A 20,644-nucleotide genomic window follows, 5' to 3' on the forward strand; every position below is an offset into this window, starting at 1 on the left:
TTGGTGTGCAGTATATAGGTGTGTAATACAGGTATAAAATACTTGCACATATAGAAAGCATAGTATAGGGCATTTCCACTGTGTAGCATTGTGACTGCTGAGCAGTTCTGCAGCGATACCACAGGCAGCGACAAATGAAATAAAAAAAAAAGTATTATAACTGGTGTGATAGACCAGTGGCCCCCAAAAACAACAGATTGAATCAGGATGTTATATACCTTCTTCCACATACATACTGCACTCTCTAGAGACTTTTGTCGCAAGGTCATTTAAAAAATGACAGGCAGAGGAAGAGGCAGGCCCTTCTGCAGGGGTGGTAGGGGTAGGGCAGGAGCAACAGACTTGAGCCAAAGTAGCAAACTGCAGAAGGTGCGTGCAATTACGTCAAAGGACGCACCAGACTTTGTTGAGTGGCTCACTCAGCCTTACTCTTCTGCACCCTCCTCATCCTCTCGATCTGCACCCTCTTCTTCACTCTCTGCTATGTGCACCCCCAAAGACACTACCACCACCACCATAAGCCTTCCGCTTGAGTCACAGGAATTATTTTCCGATCCATATCAAGACATTTCCGATGCGCAGCCACTCTTGGCATTGGATCAGGAAGAGGAGGTAGCAACAACCGCCGCTCAGCAGTCTGACAGCGATACCCAGATCAGCCCAAGGAGGAGGTTTGTCCCGCTGTTGCTGCCTACTCCGAGATCTCTAATTATAGCGATGGGGAAGGTGACGTTGATGATGACGTGTCTAGTGATGTCACGTGGGTGCCCACAAGAGAGGAAGAGGAGGGGAGTTCAGAGGGAGATATGGATCAGCAGATAGGGAGGAGAAGCAGGAAGAACTTAGATTGCACAGGAGGGACAAAGCAGAATGCGAATGTATCAGGAGCGAGGCATCAACCATGTACGGTCACATCTGGCACTCCCAGGATGCCGGCACATGGTTCCGCAGTGTGGGCTTTTTTTAACGTGTCCGCTAATGACAATAGTGTTGTCATCTGCAATCTTTGCAGTCAACGCATAAGTCGTGGTAAGCCTAACACTCACTAAAGCCCCATACACACTATCAGATTATATGCCGAGTTTTTCCTTCAGATTTACCAAAACCATGTAGTAGAAGGGCCTGCCTGATTGCATACACATTGAAACTCCTAAGGTTTGTCCTCATATTATATGGTTTTGGTAAATCTGAAGAAAAAACTCAGCAGATAATCTGATAGTGTGTATGGGGCTCTAGGGACAACCGCATTAAGAAGGCACATGAGCTGCCATCACCGAGCCCAGTGGGAGCAACGGAACACACAAAGCCACACTCCAGGCTCTCACCGTCCAGCCTCGTCTTCTACTTCTCCTTCTCCTCTCTCCTCACAATTGTCCTCTACTCCACCTTCCATCACGCCATCCTCACATTTTTCTGCAAAAAGGCAGGCTTCCATGGGCCAAATGTTCGAGCGTAAAAAATTATGACGCCGGATAACCCTCTTGCCCAGCGGTTGACGGCTGGCTTGTCAGAACTCATAGCCCGCCAACTACTGCCATATAAACTGGTGGACTCGGAGGCCTTTCGAAAATTTGTGGCCATTGGAACACCACGATGGAAGGTCCCAGGAAGGAAGTATTTCTCAGAGAAGGGCATCCCAGAGCTATATGGCCATGTTCAGCTGCAAGTAAAAGTATCTCTGGCACACAGTGTTGGTGCCAAGATACATCTGACCACAGACACGTGGTCTAGCAAACACGGGCAGGGAAGGTATATCACTTTTACTGCCCACTGGGTGAACCTTCTGACGGCCGTCAAGCATGTAACCCATGGCACCCGTGCAGATTTGGTTTTACCGCCACGGACTGCATGCAGGCCTGGCTCTTCTTATCCTCCTCCTCCTACTCCATCCTCCTCCCTCTCCTCCTCGACTGACTCCTCCTTTCCCGCTGCTAGCGTCTCTTCCGCTGCGCCACCCAAGCTCCCCAGAACCTATTCGACATGCCAGGTGAGACGTTGCCATGCCGTGCTGCGTCCGTTGTGTCTGGAAGCCAAGAGTCACACTGTCCCGACACTCCTTTCAGCTTTGCGCTCACAGGCAGATCAGTGGCTAACACCGCTCAATATGACAGTTGGTAAAGTGGTGTGTGACAACGGTGCAAATCGGCTTAGCGCATTGAAACAGGGCAAAATTACACACGTGCCATGCATGGCACACGTCTTAAACTTGATCGTGCAGCGATTCGTTGTCAAATACCCTGGGGTCCAGGACATCTTGCGGCAGGCAAGGAAAATCTCTGCCCATTTCAGAAGATCTTACACGGCCATGGCTCGCCTTGCTGACATTGAGCAGCGACACAATCTGCCAGTCAAACGTCTTATTTGCGATTGCCCGACGCGATGGAACTCAACTTCTATATGCTTGATAGGCTGCTCCAGCAGAAATGTGCAGTTAACGTCTACCTGTATGAAATCTGCGGCAGAACAGGTTCTGGGGAGCTGTTTTTTTTTTCACCGCGCCAGTGGCTGCTCATGCGCGACACATGCAGACTTCTGCGGCCATTTGATGAGATCACCAAACTGGTCAGTCACAGCCATGGCGCCATCAGTGACATGGTACCTTATGCCTTCTTTATGGAGCGTGCATTGCGTCCTGTCATTGATCAAGCCGTGGAGGAGCGGGAAGATCTGGAAGTCGCAATGCTGGATAAATTCCTGGAGGGAGTTACCCTATCTGAGACAAGTCAACAACAGGAGTCTGAAGAGGAGTCAGAGAAGGATGGTGCCGGGGCGGATGAGGAGAAGCAAGAAGAGCATGCTTTAAACCTTTCTGGGATCCCTGTTGTTGTGCGTGGATGGGGAGAGGAGAACGAGGAGGACGACATTATCCTGGATGATGAGCAGGAGCCAGGTCAAGGACCAGTACTGGTGGCAACGTACTTAGACCCCCAGTACAAACACAAAATGGCGGAAATGTTACCACCGTCACAGAGGGCTGTCAGAATGGAGCACTTCCAGGCCTTGCTTCGAGAAATGCAACATTCTGCTTTTGCGTGCGCTGGCAGAGGAGCAATTCCCACTCCCAGAGAAAGAGTTGCGGGTACCAATCCAACAGCCCCTGCAAGAAGAGGGTGGTTTAAAGATGTGTTGGTGACCTCTGATATGAGGTCATTCTTTCAGCTGACCCATCGACAGGTCTCATTCGGATCCAGCATCAGGGAACGCCTAGACTGACAGATGTCCGACTACATCGGGTTAACAGCCGATGTGGACGCTCTGATGAGTGATGAACCCCTGGACAACTGGGTGGGCAGGCTAACCTCTGGCCAGAGCTTGCCCAATTTGCAATGGAACTGTTGGCTTGCCCCTCGTCCAGTGTCCTGTCCGAAAGGACGTTCAGCGCAGCAGGGCGGGATCGTGACCGATAAGCGCACTCGCCTAGCTCACGACAGTGTTAACTACCTCACATTTCTGAAAATGAATGAGGCATGGATCTCAGAGGAATTCAACACATGTGACCAGTAGACCATGTATATCTCTATAAACAATTTATTTAATCAAGCGCTTTTTCTACATTTGGCTCACTTCCTTGTACAAAAAAAGCACACCATACTATATGCTCGTACCCGCCTGTTTGAAGAGGTTGAGCGGTGTCATATTTTTGGGGCCCATCAGCGAGTTACTGGTATCAGTGCTGCTGTCAGTGCACTTTATCTCAGTGCTGGTCTCAGTGCTCTCTATCACGGTGCTGGTTTCAGTGCTCTCTATCACGGTGCTGGTGTGGTGTCAGTGCTCTATATCACGGTGCTGGTGTCAGTGCTCTATATCACTGATCCTGCAGTGCCAGACGTGTCCCCCTGCTTAAGCCAGTACATGTCCGGGCCCATCTGAGGTTTGCTGGAGCGAATTTGGATGATCCAGAAGAGGATTGGGAGAATGTCATATGGTCAGATGAAACTAAAGTAGAACTGTTTGGTAGAAACACAACTCGCCGTGTTTGGAGATGAGAGAATGCTGAGTTGCAACCAAAGAACACCATACCTACTGTGAAGCGTGGTGGTGGCAACATCATGCTTTGGGGTTGTTTCTCTGCAAAGGGAACAGGATGACTGATCCATGTACATGAAAGAATGAATGGGGCCATGTATCGTGAGATTTTGAGTGCTAACCTCCTCCCATCAACAAGGGCATTGAAGATGAAACTTGGCTGGGTCTTTCAGCATGACAATGATCCCAAACACACAACGAAGGAGTGGCTTCGTAAAAAGCATTTCAAGGTCCTGGAGTGGCCTAGCCAGTTTCCAGATCTCAACCCCATACAAAACCTTTGGAGGGAGTTGAAAGTCTGTGTTGCCCAGCGACAGCCCCAAAACATCACTGCTTTAGCCCTTGTACACACGGTCAGACATTCCGATGGAAAATGTCCGATCGGACCGTGTTGTCAGATAATCCGACCATGTGTGGGCTCCATCAGACTGTTTCCGTCGGAATATCCGACCGACAAAGTTTTAGAGCTGGACTATATAACATTTTCCGACAACATGGTCCGATGGGACTTTTGTCCTATCTTTTGTAGAGAATTCCGATCGGACAAACTGCCACGCATGCTCAGATCAAATTCCTAGACCAAAGCTATTGGCTACTATCCTGAACGTAGTCCCGTTGTAACTAAATAACGTCACCATGTTCTGAACGATCGGATTTTCAGACAACTTTGTCCAACCGTGTGTATGCAACACAAGTTTCGGGACAAAATCCGTCGGACAAAATCCGACGGATTTTGTTGTCGGAATGTCCGACCATGTGTACAAGGGCTGAGAGGAGATCTGCATGGAGGAATGGGCCAACATACCAGCAACAGTGTGTGACAACCTTGTGAAGACATACAGAAAACGTTTGACCTCTGTCATTGCCAACAAAGGATATATAACAAAGTATTGAGGTGACTTTTGATATTAATAAAATACTTATTTTCCACTATAATTTGCAAATAAATTCTTTCAAAAATCAGACAATGTGATTGTCTGGATTTGTTTGTACATTTTGTCTCTCATAGTTGAGGTATATCTATGATGACAATTACAGGCCTCTCTCATCTTTTTAAGTGGGAGAACTTGCACAATTGGATGCTGACTAAATACTTTTTTGCCCCACTGTATATATGTGTTGTTCTTTAATTTGTACATGCTGAAATATTTGCTTTTTTTACTCCGGTTCTGCCACCTGCTTTGCCTTGCTACCCAATGATTGTACTTAATTGCTCCTTCTCACATTTTAAATGTATGAACTGGGCAAATCAATAAGAACAATGTACCTCTGGGGTAGCTGATATTGTATAATAATAGCTTTTGGGCAGATGTTCTTTTGTTGCTCTATTAAAAATTGCATTGTAAACAATAATGCAAATTGCTGTTTTCATTTGTTTTGTTAGGAATAAAAAAAAAAATCAACCTGATGCTTTCCTGTTATATGTTACAAGTAAATAATGTTTGCATACTATCGAAATTCCCAAGCATGTCACAGAAAATTTATCCTAAGTCTGTAGAGATTTTATTAGCTTACATTCAAAATTAGTTTATTTCTGTAACAAAATCCTGCAATTAATACTGCAAACTAAAAGCGGTTTTTGGCACCATATCAAACAAACAAGCCTAAATTAAACTACTATATTTAGCCAGACAAGAGTCTTAAAAGATGCTTTTATCTTTATCTTTGATCCAGGGGTTATGTGTGTAGGCAGCTATATTGACTAGAAAAAGCCCTTCAAAGAAAATAGCAAGGACTTGAAACTTTTGCTTTTCGTATATTAAATCTAAATTTTTTTCATCTGAGGTTTTTTATTTTGTGCAGGGATGTGCTAAAAAATGCTTATGAATGCCATCTAGTCTTATATTCTATTCACATTTTTGAATTATTGATCATTGTTAAGTAATTTTACCTAAATAATATCTTTAATAAATCTTTAATTTGTCTGCTGATAATTAATACTGGTAACTAGTAATGGACGAACTTCTGATGGGACGTTTCGCGAACACGAACCACGAATGCGGCCAAAAGTTTGCGGCAGACCCCATTGACTTTAATGGCAGGCGAACCTTAAAAACTTCCAGGTCATATTTTCAGCCACAAAATACTTACTAGCTGTGCACACATAGTCCCACAACATGAACACTGACATAACAAAAGTATTAAGTGAATCTGGGATCGACAACGACAAGCATTATTTTTTTATCTGTGAAATTTTGACAATTCAGGACTCAGCAGCGCATGAAGGGCATGGAGGAGAGGCAAGGTCAGGGCAGGCTATGAGGGGGGTGCAGGAGATGATCAGTGCCACAGTCAGGGCAGCGCAGTCCTGTGCCAGTGTCCCAGTGTGCCAACCTGTGCTTGAGCCCCTCCCTCTGCCTGGCCCTTACCCCCACCTATGCAGGGCTCCACTGCGGTGGTCCGGAGGTACCAGTCCAGTGCTGATCCTCAGCCATGGTGCTGGCACTGCCTACTGATTGCTTCTCCACTGCTATCTCCCTCACTGACACCAGCACCACAATAGAGACTGAGCACTGACACCAGCACCGAGATAGAGAGCACTGACACCAGCACCGAGATAGAGAGCACTGACACCAGCACCAAGATAGAGAGCACTGACACCAGCACCGTGATATATAATATGCTTTCTATATTTGAAAGAAAGTATATTATACGTGTACAACCCTATATACTGTACACCTATACCAGTCCTTAAAAGGACCTTTGTGGACCTAGTAGCTAGTGATTTGCAGACTGTCCCTGCTCCAAACACCAAACTATCCCTCCCTACACTGATAAAAGACAGCTGCAGAATCGGTCAGCAAGCACTCAGCAGTGCACCATAATATACTTGAAAGAAGTAGAGAGAGCAAAAAAAAAGAACAATATCTGTAAGTATGTACAATGCTATTGTTCTATTGTAGACACACACTTTGAGGTGATTAAACCCACTACCCCTGAAGAAGAGGTTTACTTCCAAAACACCTTGAAACGTTGGGTTATTTCTATTGTGTATTATTATATTCTGATAGAATTGGTTTAATGTCTCCTGTATATTTCCAACATCCTCAATGTGCATCCATTTTAGAGGTTTTTGGTAAATGTCATAGTTAGTCATTTTATAGCTTTCAACAATAATTAGATATATTTTTTAAGAAATTAGTTCTTTACTCTCGTACTAATATTGAGTGCCAGCTACCCAATGTAAAGTCCCATAGAAGACACACTCTTTTTGAGTGATTTTTTTTCTATTTCATTAGGGATGTGGGTTTGCTGACACGATAGTTTCATACAGAGGTGACACCATCCCTCCACAGTTGAATTACTTAATACCCTAGTTATATACATGATGTTTCACATCCCTACCAGTGCAAAACAGTTCTATCCACAAAAAGACTTTATGAATCAGCAGACCATGTGATGCTTTGAAAACCCCATAATGTAGCATTCCTATACTGAACAGAAAGACAAAAAACACATTTATCCAGGAGTTCCTATGCAAACTTATTTGGTCCAAATTATTTGGTGGAGGGAGATTATGGTGTGGGCTTGTTTTTACAGGGGTTGGGCTTGGCCCCTTAGTTCCAGTAAAGGGAACACTTAAGGCCTCAGCATACCAAGACATTTTGGACAATTTCATGCACCCAACTTTTTGGGAACAGTTTGGGGATGGCCTGTTCCAACATGACTGCGCACCAGTGCACAAAGCAAGGTCCATAAAGACATGAACAAGCGCGTTTGGGGTGGAGGAACTTGACTTGCTTGCAAAGAGTCCTGACGTCAATCCGATAGAACACCTTTGGGATAAATTAGAGCAGAGACTGCAAGCCAGGCCTTCTCATTCACATCAGTGGTCAAACATTTCCATAGACACATTTCCATAGACACACTCCTAAACCTTGTGGACAGCCTTCCCAGAAGAGTTGAAGCTGTTATAGCTGCAAAGGGTGGGCCAACACAATATTGAACCCTACGGACTAAGACTGAGATGCCATTAAAGTTCATGTGTGTGTAAAGGCAGGCGTCTCAAAACTTTTGGTAATATAGTGTAAATACATTAAGATATTGATCAAGTGGCATTGTATATTGGGATGGCAGCCAGGGAGACCAAATTTTCCCAAATGCTTTTGGGCATCCTCATGCATTAATTTATATCTAGATATAATTGGGCTAACCATCCTGAGCCACTGTGATGCAGTATTGTAGGGGGAATACGTGATTTCCACTGAATTGCTATGTTTTCTAAAAATAGTAACAAACATAAAATAAGTTTTGTACTAGTAGGGGTATCAGAATCCTCTAAGTAACCCAATAAACACCTAGAAGGGTTGTATATGTTAGGAAGGTTAAGGAGTGAACTTATAAAGTCTGTAACTGGACCAGGAAGAATGGATAGCCAAACCTTCCCAGATCATATGATAAACTGTGCCATTGTCATATGGACATTTAGGGCACTTGGGAGAGGGGAGTTTACCCATTCTAAACAAGACATATGTGTTGTCAGTGGTGTAACCACCAAGGCCGCAGAGGTTTCAACCTGGCCTTGGCTTCCATCACTGTGGTGGCCTGCTGCAGAAAACTTGAAAGGATCGCACTGCTGCGACCCCAAAGTCTTGAGACTTGCTTGCAATTTCCTTGCTACTTGTTTGCAACCTTTATGATATAACATTGCAGTTATGGCACTCAAATTGCACTAAAGTCAAAGAAAAATGGTGGAGGAAACTTTTTTTTTTTGTCACTGCGACTTGAGTCACATTGGGCCCCACGATTTGAGTCACATTGGGAGTAAACATATGGGAGTGACGTAGTTGTAAATACCTAAAGTGTGCAGTATGTGGGATTCCATAGTCTTTTGAAACTCCCAAAAAAGATTTAAAAATACGCTTATCGTAAAGATGTGATATATATTTTACTTTGCATCTTGCCCAGACCATCTCTTCGCTAAAAGAAGTCCCATGGCCATGGATCGTGTCGTGAAGGGGTGTTGGGTCAACAGATTATATCTCCAGCTGATTTGGACAATATTTTTGTTGCTGTCAGTGCTTCCCTGTCCCAATGACTACTTATTGCATCCCTTGTTTTTTTTTTTAAAGGGTATCACAGGGACAAGAAGTGAGGGGAAATCTTCCCAATGGTTTCAAAGGAAGAAAATAAAAAATAATATGTCAGATACTATTTAAAACTAATAAAAAAAAAATGTTGTCAGGAGTTATCCAAAATAAAAATTTTGGCTAGAGATACACTTAAATTTCTGATGTACATGTTGACCATGGACCCGTATTACCCGCTACATGACAACAAGACCCCACTAGGTTGATTAGTACTTTGCATAGTCAGTCAGCAAAGTCAATGACACTTTGTTTTACTTGTGGGACTGTCAAAAATGTCAGATACCTATTTGACTTTCTATTTTAGGAATTATTTGTAACATATTTTTATTTGAGTTGTTAACCCCTATTTCTGATTTATGTGCAGGGCTACTGTACATAATTGTTATTCCATATATTATTTAATAAATCTCTTTTGTTATTTCAATCAATTCATTATTTTGCTTCCCTCCCAGTTTATATTATCATAGTAAACATTTGTAAGCCTAGTTGCTGTGGATATAGGAGTGGCTGGGAGTAAAGTTTCTATGCAAACATTCTTTTCCATTCTTATAAGGCCACTAACTTTTCAGAAGGCTTTTTGCCAGTTCCACTGTACATAAAACAGTTACCAGTTTCATGAAACCTGGCTAATTTTCCTCAAGCACTTAAAGTGGTTGTAAACCCTTACCCTTTGACCTACAGGTAAGCCTAGATTAAGGCTTACTTGTAGGTCCAAGAAATATCTCCTAAACCTACACGGTTTAGGAGATATTTACGAAAAGACAGTCACAGCTGTCTACGGTGCATGCGCCGTAGACAGCGGCGCGCAGCTGCACTATCGCCGTTAGCGGCATGCTGCTGCTAACGGCGATATGCCGTTAGTGGCGGCTTCCATGCGCATGCGTGGGAGTGATGTCATTGCTGCTCCGGCGCTGTGAGTGGCCGGAGCAGCAATACCCGGAAGAAGATGGACGCTCTGGACTACAGGGAACAGCTGGCTCCTGTGTCAGGTAAGTGACACATAATGGACTACTATGTGATGCATAGTAGCCCATTATGCTTTACCTTTGCAGGGAGACAAAGAGGAAGTAAACCCATCAGGGTTTACTTCCTCTTTAATTAGAAACACAAAATTATAAGTCTCACAGTACAACAAAAAAGGAATCTGGAAGGTTATGAATTTGTTCGCCTATAGACAAGTGAACTGATTAGAGCTGTTTGTTAAGCCCCATAAAAAATTATACATTTTATTTTGCACGAATATATAGATAATATTTCATAATCTCCAAAGGTGCCATCATAGGTTTTTTTCCCAGGTTAAACAAAACCTGATTTCTGCTCGAAGAATCGTGAAAGTGGTTTAACTGAAATGTTCATTCGAAGTAGACCAGTATTTACATTTGGTTAGCAAAGTTTTTAAAATCGAATGTTGTTCATGCAATAGAATGATTGAATGATTTGGCCTCAACACCAAACGATATGTCTGGCGGAAATCCAACAAAGCTCACCATCCAAATAACACCATTCCTACTGTAAAGCATGGAGGTGGTAACGGTGGCGGCACAAGGTCATCTAGAGCCCAGGGCAAACATGCCAAATTGTGTCAGCAAAAATCCCCTCCCCTCAAAAAAAGGACCGCTAATCTGCATGCTTAGCTCACATATGCTCCCAGCACAATTACCCCCCCAAATAAAATTCCCCGCTCTATAGCACAAATATTCTATCTCCCCAAATTTCCCCTCTTCCCCCTCCCAACACAAATCCCCTCCCTCCAATCTCCTTGTGGTGCCCCCAAACTTCACATAATACCACAGTGCCCAGGGCAGCCGTCCCTCCTGCCCACCCTTTGTCCCAGCCCTAGGTGGTAATATCCTGTTATGGGGATGTTTTTCAGCAGCAGGGGCTGGAGCACTTGTCAGGATAGAAGAAAAATGGACGGAGCAAAATACTGTCAAATTTTTGAGGAAAATCTGCTGCCCTTTGCCAGAAAGTTGTCAATGGGAAGAAGGTTTACCTTCCAACACGACAATAACCCAAAGCACACAAAAAAATGACCACACAGTGGTTGAAGGAGAAAAAGGTGAATGTCCTTGCATGGCCTAGTCAGAGCCTAGACATTAACCCCATTGAAAATCTGTGGAATGACTTGAAGACTGCAGTCCACAAACGGTCACCATCAAATTTAACTGAAGTTAAGCAGTTCTGCAAAAAAGAGTGGGCGAATATTGCAAAGTCTAGATGTGTAAAGTCAGTGGAGACATATCCTAACAGACTAAAGGTTGTAATTAAAGCAAAAGGTGGTTCAACAAAATACTGACAAAAAGGGGAGTGGGAGGGTAATCTTTTTCCAGCTCAGTGATTCTGTTTTTTTTTTTACATGTTGGTGTTATATATTTCACGTGGATGTTTTAATTTGCACTAGCAAATACAACGGAATAGAAAAAAACTGTCTGTCTTCATTTCAGGCTGCAAAGCAACACAAATGTGATCATTTAAAAGGGGTGGGGGGTGGGGGGGTTGGTGATTCTTTTCTATACCCATTGTGTATATCACCCATACATTGCAACACCTGGCATAAAGGTCTGATTTGCTCACCTTCATATATTCAATGTACCATGGAGAGGATGCACAGGCAGATCAAATATTCACCAAGCCGGCCATAGAGGGTTCAAATTGAGCAGGAACTGGTCAAGATTCAAACTATGTATAGGCAGGCTTAATCAATTTGGGTACAACCAGCCTGACAGATTTTACATGCAATTATCACTAGCGGCTGTTATAGCTGCTAGCAATAATTACTATGTTATCCTGGCAGGGACAGCAGGAGGGAACACAGTGGCTCGGAGGGAGGGATTCCCTGACAATGTCCATGGTTGCAGGAAATAAATTTGCTCCGTCTATGGCAGGCCATAGGAATGCATTTAAAAGTGCCAACCCATCTATAATGAGCTTAATTGACCATTAGAGGAAAGTGAGATACACATGATCTAACCTTTTTGTGGTGTTACCTGGCTGTCAGTCTGGCTGTGAAGGTCAGCTACAGTGATGGATGGAGACGAGGTGAGTACAGGGCTCTCTGCAGATGTCTGTTTGATGGATGGTGCAGGGCTGCAGCCGGAGCGTGGAGCGATGGGGGGTACCTCAGCATGAGATGTGGAGGGCTGAGGCTGTGTTTCAGTAAAGGTTACAGATCTCTTCTGATCTGCTGTAAAGAAAATAAAAGATTTAAATGGATCTGTGAGAACACAGAGTACTACAAATAAATATGTTAGTCTATTCTGTCTGTTATACATAGGATAATCGAGTAGAAAAAAAATAGGAAAATAGTATGTAGGTGACCAGGTTTCAGATGATCCCCCTTGCCTTTGAAGGGATACTAACACAACTATCAAATATGGTGTGCTAAAAGTATTAGCAAGTTTCTCCTTGTTTAATTATTTCATCTAATATAGGACAAAGAGTAGAAATACTTGTTGCTTATGTGTTTTTTTTTTTTTTTTTATTGAACTAGAAAGCCCAAAAGTGTTCATGAGGATGACACTGTACAAGTTGCATCTCTGGAGTATAAATTAAAATTTGCCACTATGTAAAACAAGATAGCATTGGGAGATGTCAGAAGGGAAGAAAAGAGAAACGGCATAATGTGTTTGTGTCTATATTGTGACAGTACTAAGCCCTGGTGCTGTATTAGTAGGATTAAAGACCATGCAGGCCTCTCATGAATTCAAAATGAGGGACACCGGATCTGAGCAGAGAAAACTGTTTTTGGGGTTTTTTTTTGTAGTTCATGGCTCAAGGTCTAAAATCCAGAGGATTTGAAGAGTTTGGAGAGGGAAGAGGCCTCTAGACTTGTGTCCGACTTTTGCCGGTGTGCAAAGCCCTTATAATCCAAGACCTGACAGCAGTTCAAGGCCCTGTCCTCCTCAGGAGTTGTGAGGCTGCAAGGGTGCAGCCAGAGGCATGCAGTGAGCAGTGGGGCAGAGAAAGCAAGCCATGAGGCTAAAGGAACATTTTTTGCTTGTATTTTATGGCTATGGTTGGAATTCCTTTGTGGGTAACCTTTTACTTACCATCATATATAAAAGTGGACCAAAAAGCCCTGAAGCAGTATTTCTGGAGTGGACTGAAATCAATGGGAAGCACTACTCTTGAAAAATACCCCACTCATGTCTTTACCTATAAATACACACACACATTATATATATATATATATAAAAAAGAAAGAGAAAAAGAGAGAGAGAAAGAGAAAAAGAGAGAGAGAAAGAGAAAAAGAGAGAGAGAAAGAGAAAAAGAGAGAGAGAAAGAGAAAAAGAGAGAGAGAAAGAGAAAAGAGAGAGAGAAAGAGAAAAAGAGAGAGAGAAAGAGAAAAAGAGAGAGAAAAAGAGAAAGAGAAAAAGAGAGAGAAAAAGAGAAAAAGAGAGAGAGAAAGAGAAAGAGAAAAAGAGAGAGAAAAAGAGAGAGAAAAAGAGAAAAAGAGAGAGAAAAAGAGAGAGAGAGAGAGAGAGAGAGAAAAAGAGAAAAAGAGAGAGAAAAAGAAAGAGAGAGAGAGAGAGAGAAAAAGAAAGAGAGAAGAGAGAGAGAGAAAAAGAAAGAGAGAGAGAGAGAGAGAAAAAGAAAGAGAGAGAGAGAGAGAGAAAAAGAAAGAGAGAGAGAGAGAGAGAGAAAAGAAAGAGAGAGAGAGAGAGAGAAAAAGAAAGAGAGAGAGAGAGAGAGAGAGAGAGAGAGAGAGAGAGAGAGAGAGAGAGAGAGAGAGAGAGAGAGAGAGAGAGAGAGAGAGAGAGAGAGAGAGAGAGAGAGAGAGAGAGAGAGAGAGAGAGAGAGAGAGAGAGAGAGAGAGAGAGAGAGAGAGAGAGAGAGAGAGAGAGAGAGAGAGAGAGAGAAACCTGGGGGACAGGTAGCAGGTATAAAGCTCCCTGGGATGAGCAGTTTCTCAGGCACAGATACCAAGTCCAGAAATTAAGTGACCAACAGTGCTGTGTTTATTTGTGATATATACAAGTCCATATAAGGGTGCTGTACAGTGCTCCAAAAGAACAAAGTAAAGGGCAAAGTAGCAAAACACAAAAAAACCTAGCTGTGTCACGGCTTTAGCTATACAGTCTGCAGGCTGAACAGGCCTACTGCATGTCAGTCTCTACAAAGAACTGCTTAACAGGTTTTACCAACCTTACTTCTCTTCATAGACCAACTGTGTGTGAATGTCCCAGGCAGAGAGCAAAAGCTGTCTGCTCAGGTGAGCCTAAATTAGCCTGGGGAAGAGGAGCAAGACCCGAACTGGATCACAGACTCCTGAATGTGTATGAGAGGAGCCTGGGAGAAGTATAAACCCCGAACAGGACTTTCCCCGGCTCTCTCTGGGACGCTCTGCTACATATCCTCCCCCCTTGTTTCAACCCCAGGGTTGGAACACCTGTGGCCCAACAGGAGTGAACACGGGACAGGGCATCTACATTCCCCATCTCAACACCTGGCCTGTGTTTTACAGTGAAGAAGTAATACTGTAGGGCCAAAAACCACCGGTTCACCCGTCTATTAGTCTCCTTCTTTTGGGCCATCCACTTCAGGGGAGCATGGTCAGTTACTAACTCAAACTGGCGCCCTAACAAATAGTATCTGAGCGCATCCACGGCCCACTTTATGGCTAAACATTCCTTTTCAATGACTGCATACTTTTTCTCATGGTCATTGAGCTTCCTGCTTAGGTATACCACAGGGTGTTCTTCACCATTGTGTATCTGCGATAGTACTGCCCCGATACCAACCTCAGACGCATCTGTCTGAACCAAAAAATCTTTAGAGAAATCGGGGGAGTACAGAACTGACTGTGCACAAAGAGCCTTCTTCAGGACTTGGAAAGACTCCTCTGCTATTGAGGACCACTTCACCATTATAGAGTCTTTACCTTTCGTCAGGTCTGTCAGAGGGGCAGCTATAGTTGCAAAATTTGGAATAAATCTTCTATAATACCCCGCAATGCCAAGAAAGGCCCTGACCTGCTTCTTGTTTGCAGGACGTGGCCATTCCTGGATGGCTTCTATTTTACTCACTTGAGGTTTTATGACACCACGGCCAATAGTGTAGCCCAAATACTTGGCTTGCTCTAGACCAATGGCACATTTTTTGGGATTTGCCGTAAAACCGTCTTTGAAGAGGGAATCAAGGACAGCCTGGGCACGAGGCAAGTGAGACTCCCAGTCAGCGCTATATACCACTATGTCATCTAAATAGGCTGCTGCATATCGTCAGTGGGGTCTTAGGGTCCTGTCCATGGCCCTCTGAAATGTCGTGGGGGCATTTTGCAACCCAAAAGGCATTTTTTGATATTGAAATGAACCCTCCGGGGGTCACAAATGCAGTCTTCTCTTTGGCGCTATCAGTCAGAGGTGTTTGCCAATACCCTTTTGTCAAGTCCAAAGTGGTAATATAGCGAGCTTTGTCAAGTTGGTCTATAAGTTCGTCTACTCTGGGCATTGGGTATATCAAACTTTGTCACTGCATTAACCACCTTCAGACCGGACCATTTTGCTGGTAAATGACCAGAGGTCTTTTTACAATTTGGCACTGCGCTGCTTTAACTGGTAATTGCGCGGTCATGCAATGTTGTACCCAAACAAAATTTGCGTCCTTTTCTTCCCACAAATAGAGCTTTCTTTTGATGGTATTTGATTGCCTCTGCGATTTTTATTTTTTGCAATATAAACGTAAAAAGACCGCAAATTTTGAAAAAAAAATGATATTTTCTAATTTTGTTATTAGAAAAATCCAATAAACTCAATTTTAGTCATACATTTAGGCCAAAATGTATTCAGCCACATGTCTTTGGTAAAAAAAAAGTCAATAATTGTATATTTATTGGTTTGCGCAAAAGTTGTCACATCTACAAACTAAGGTACGTTTTCTGGAATTTACGCAGCTTTTAGTTTACGACTGCCTATCTCATTTCTTGAGGTGCTAAAATGGCAGGGCAGTACAAAACCCCCCCAAATGACCCCATTTTGGAAAGTAGACCCCCTAAGGAAATTGATAAGTGGCATGTTGAGCCCATTGAATATTTTATTTTTTTGCCTCAAGCGATTGAATAATGACAAAAAAAATTTTTTTTTTTTTTTTACACAAAGTTGTCACTAAATGATATATTGCTCACACATGCTATGGGCATATGTGAAATGACACCCCAAAATAAATTCTGCTGCTTCTCCTGAGTACGGGGATACCACATATGTGGGACTTTTTGGGAGCCTAGCCGCGTACGGGGCCCCGAAAGCCAAGAACCGCCTTCAGGTTTTCTAAGGGCGTAAATATTTGACTTCACTCCTCACTACCTATTACAGTTTTGAAGGCCATAAAATGCCAAGATGGCACAAAACCCCCACAAATGACCCCATTTTAGAAAGTAGACACCCCAAGCTATTTGCTGAGAGGCATGTTGAGTCCATGGAATATTTTATATTTTGCCACAAGTTGCGGGAAAATTACAAACTTTTTTTTTTTTCACAAAGTTGTCACTAAATGATATATTGCTCACGCATGCCATGGGCATATGTGAAATGACACCCCAAAATAAATTCTGCTGCTTCTCCTGAGTACGGGGATACCACATATGTGGGACTTTTTGGGAGCCTAGCCGCGTACGGGGCCCCGAAAACCAAGCACCGCCTTCAGGCTTTCTAAGGGCGTTACAGTTTTGAAGGCCATAAAATGCCAAGATGGCACAAACCCCCCCCCAAATGACCCCATTTTGGAAAGTAGACACCCCTAAATTTAGGGGTACACTAGTGAGACTAGGTAATAAATGGCGGGTGCCCTGAAACTATAAAAAAAATAACTAACCAATCAGCGTCACCTGTAACAGTTATATGGTGATCACTGGTGAAAGGGTTAACTAGGGGGCAATCAGGGGGCTTTATGCGGTAGTATATGGGGGTCCCTGGCGCTATAAAAAGCTGCGGCGAACCTAAATACCTACCTGCCTAACTAGCGTCACCTGTGACACTAATACAGCGATCAGAAAAACGATCGCTTATTAGGCTGGGTTCACACTGGAGCGATGCGGGAACGCCACGAATCCGCGGCGGGTTCCCGCATCACATGCCTCCCGGCGGCAGTTCACACTGCCCTATGCGAACTGCTGGGAGTGTCAGTGAAATGTTAATGACACCCCCAGATCAGTTCGCATATCGCAGTGCGATCTGCAAACTCGGATCGCATGGTGTGAACACCCATGCGATCCGATTCTGCTGCGGACCAAAAAAAGGGTCCCGTGCGAGTTTGCGGCGGGTGCGACGCGAATTCAGCCATACTATCTGTATGGCTGAACTCGAATCGCACAGAGATCGGATGTGATTTGCACTGCAGTGCCGTGCGAATCACATCCGTTCTCATAAACCGCTGCAATGTGAACCCAGCCTTAGTGACACTGGCGACGGGGGGTGATCACGGGGTTAAACCTTTATTGGGGGGGTTAGGGGGGTACCTTAGAACTAAAGGGGGCTAACCCTAACTGCCCTAACAGTTATTACAGTCACAAATGACACCCGCCGGGTGATCAGGGGGTTAAACCTTTATTAGGTAATAAATGGCGGGTGCCCTGAAACTATAAAAAAATAACTAACCAACCAGCGTCACCTGTAACAGTTATATGGTGATCACTGGTGAAAGGGTTAACTAGGGGGCAATCAGGGGGCTTTATGCGGTAGTATATGGGGGTCCCTGGCGCTATAAAAAGCTGCGGCGAACCTAAATACCTACCTGCCTAACTAGCGTCACCTGTGACACTAATACGGCGATCAGAAAAATGATCGCTTATTAGGCTGGGTTCACACTGGAGCGATGCGGAAACGCCATGAATCCGAGGCGGGTTCCCGCATCGCATGCCTCCCGGCGGCAGTTCACACTGCCCTATGCGAACTGCTGGGAGTGTCAGTGAAATGTTACTGACACCCCCAGATCAGTTCGCATATCGCAGTGCGATCTGCAAACTCGGATCGCATGGTGTGAACACCCATGCGATCCGATTCTGCTGCGGGCCAAAAAAAGGGTCCCGTGCGAATTTGCGGCGGGTGCGGCGGGTGCGGCGAATGGCTGAACTCGAATCGCACAGAGATCGGATGTGATTTGCACTGCAGTGCGGTGCGAATCACATTCGTTCTCATAAACCGCTGCAATGTGAACCCTGCCTTAGTGACACTGGGGACGGGGGGTGATCACGGGGTTAACCTTTATTGGGGGGGTTAGGGGGGCACATTAGAACTAAAGGGGGCTAACCCTAACTGCCCTAACAGTTATTACAGTCACAAATGACACCAATGCAAAAAAAAAAAAAAGCAATTGGTGTCACTGTGACTGGGGGGGCAGGGGTAATTGGGGGGTGATCGGGGGGTAAAGGGGGGGTGTGAGTGTGCCTGGCATGTTCTACTGTGTAGTGTAGTGCTTGTGCAACTCACCGATGCTCTCTCCTCGGTGCCGGAACGAAAACTACCGACACGGAGGAGAGAATACATCACTTCCTCTCCTGTGTTTACATTACAGGAGAGGAAGTGATGTCACCGGACAATTTCATTCGCCGGGAGCGATCGCGAGGGGGTGGCCATGAATGAATGGCCGTCCCCTCGTCCGGGATCGCTCCCGAACGAATACCGACCGCCGCAGGCACCGGGCGGGGGCCCGATCGGGCCCCTGACCCGCGGGAGGCAAGGGACGTACATGTAAGCCCTTATGCCTGCCCGTGCCATTCTGCCGACGTACATCGGCGTGCGGCGGTCGGCAAGTGGTTAAGCTTCCTGAAGTCATTACAGAACCTCCAAGTGCCATCCGGTTTTGGGACTAACACGATGGGGCTAGACCAATCACTATTGGATTCCTCAATAACATCCAGTTCCAACATTCTTTTAACTTCATTGCTGATGTCTTTTCTCCTCGCTTCAGGGATTCTGTATGGTTTGAGCTTGACACGTACCCCAGGTTCAGTAACAATATCATGCTGAACTGCTGAAGTCATGCCAGGTAACTCTGAAAATGTCTCTCTATTCCTTATCAGGAACTCTCTAGCTTCCTGTTTTTGGGAAGATGACAAGGTATCAGGAATTGTGACCTCTGGGATCAGAGGGGATTCAGTGCCCTTAGGCGTTACCGGGAGGGATCTCGCCGTTAACGCCAGTCTATCCTTCCAGGGCTTTAACAGGTTTACATGGTAAACCTGCTCAGGCTTCCTTTTTCCTGGTTGATACACCTTGTAGTTGACTTCCCCAACTCTTTCAATTACTTCAAAGGGACCCTGCCACTTAGCCAGGAACTTGCTCTCAACAGTAGGAACCAACACCAGGACCCTGTCACCAGGTGAGAAAACCCAGAGTTGGGCCCCCCTGTTGTATATTCTCCGTTGGGCTACCTGGGCCTGCAGTAAGTGTTCTTTTACCATCGGCATGATTGCTGCAATCCTCTCCTGTATTTGAGCGATGTGCTCAATGACACTTTTATGGGGTGTCTGCTCCCCCTCCCAAGTTTCTTTGGTTATGTCTAAAAGTCCCCGAGGGTGTCTCCCATAAAGCAACTCAAATGGAGAGTACCCCGTAGAGGACTGGGGAACCTCCCTGATGGCAAACATCAAGTATGGTCAGGAAGTCCCAGTTTTTCCCATCCTTGTCAAAAACCTTTTTTAACATGCTCTTTAACGTTTTATTGAAGCGTTCCACCAAGCCATCCGTTTGAGGATGGTACACTGAGGTTCGCAACTGTGTCACCTTAAACAACTTGCAGAGCTCCCTAGTTATTCGTGACATAAATGGGGTACCCTGGTCTGTAAGGACTTCTTTAGGGATGCCCACCCGACTGGACACCATAAACAGCTCTTTGGCAATGTTTTTAGCAGACACGGTGCGTAAGGGAACCGCTTCAGGATAACGGGTAGCATAATCCATGATTACTAGGATATGCTGATGACCCCGGGCAGACTTGGGGAGTGGACCCACAAGGTCCATGGCAATCCTCTCAAAGGGCACTTCAATAATAGGTAATGGCACTAAAGGACTTCGGAAGTGGGGTAGTGGGGCTGACATCTGACACACAGGACAGGATTGACAATAATTCTTAATATTTTTCTGTACCCCGGGCCAGTAAAACCTACGCAACACCCTTTCATTAGTTTTTCAACCCCTAAATGGCCTCCTAGCAAGTGCCCATGGGCAAGTTCCAACACCAACCGTCTGTATGGCTTAGGGACCACCAACTGTTCAACCACTTCATCATTCATTTTACATACACGATACAGTAAATCCTCACTGCTGCTGAAATAAGGAAAACAGGGCCTGTCCCCTGGTTCGACAGGTACCTCATTAATCACTGTTACATTTTCCCAGGCCCGGGCAAGGGTCTGGTCTTTTCTTTGCTCAGTACCAAAATTTTCTTTGTGCACATTAAGGTCAGAAAATTCCAACGTAGGCTCGGATTCAGCAGACGGCTGTCCAGCTCTACTGGTGGTGGGGACTTCCTCAGACTTCTTCAGTTCTCCTGCCATAACCGATAGAGGAAAACACGGGGAGTCCTGAGAGGAA

At 44.7% G+C, this 20,644-nt stretch overlaps 1 protein-coding gene across 11 annotated transcripts in view; it reads right to left on the reverse strand.

Moving 5' to 3' along the window:
* The window catches only part of UNC80 (unc-80 subunit of NALCN channel complex), a 318,404-nt gene that overhangs the window by 25,049 nt on the left and 272,711 nt on the right, over positions 1 to 20,644 (reverse strand). For all 11 annotated transcript variants that reach the window (XM_077448370.1, XM_077448371.1, XM_077448372.1 and 8 more), the window contains one exon: positions 12,104 to 12,300. In XM_077448370.1, coding sequence (XP_077304496.1) covers positions 12,104 to 12,300 — 197 coding nt within the window. The remainder of the gene's footprint in view (positions 1 to 12,103; positions 12,301 to 20,644) is intronic.

This window comes from Lithobates pipiens, unplaced genomic scaffold (genome assembly GCF_037356315.1).
Source record: "Lithobates pipiens isolate NorthernLeopardFrog02 unplaced genomic scaffold, aLitPip1_a1.2 Scaffold_22, whole genome shotgun sequence".
Lineage (NCBI taxonomy): Eukaryota > Metazoa > Chordata > Amphibia > Anura > Ranidae > Lithobates > Lithobates pipiens.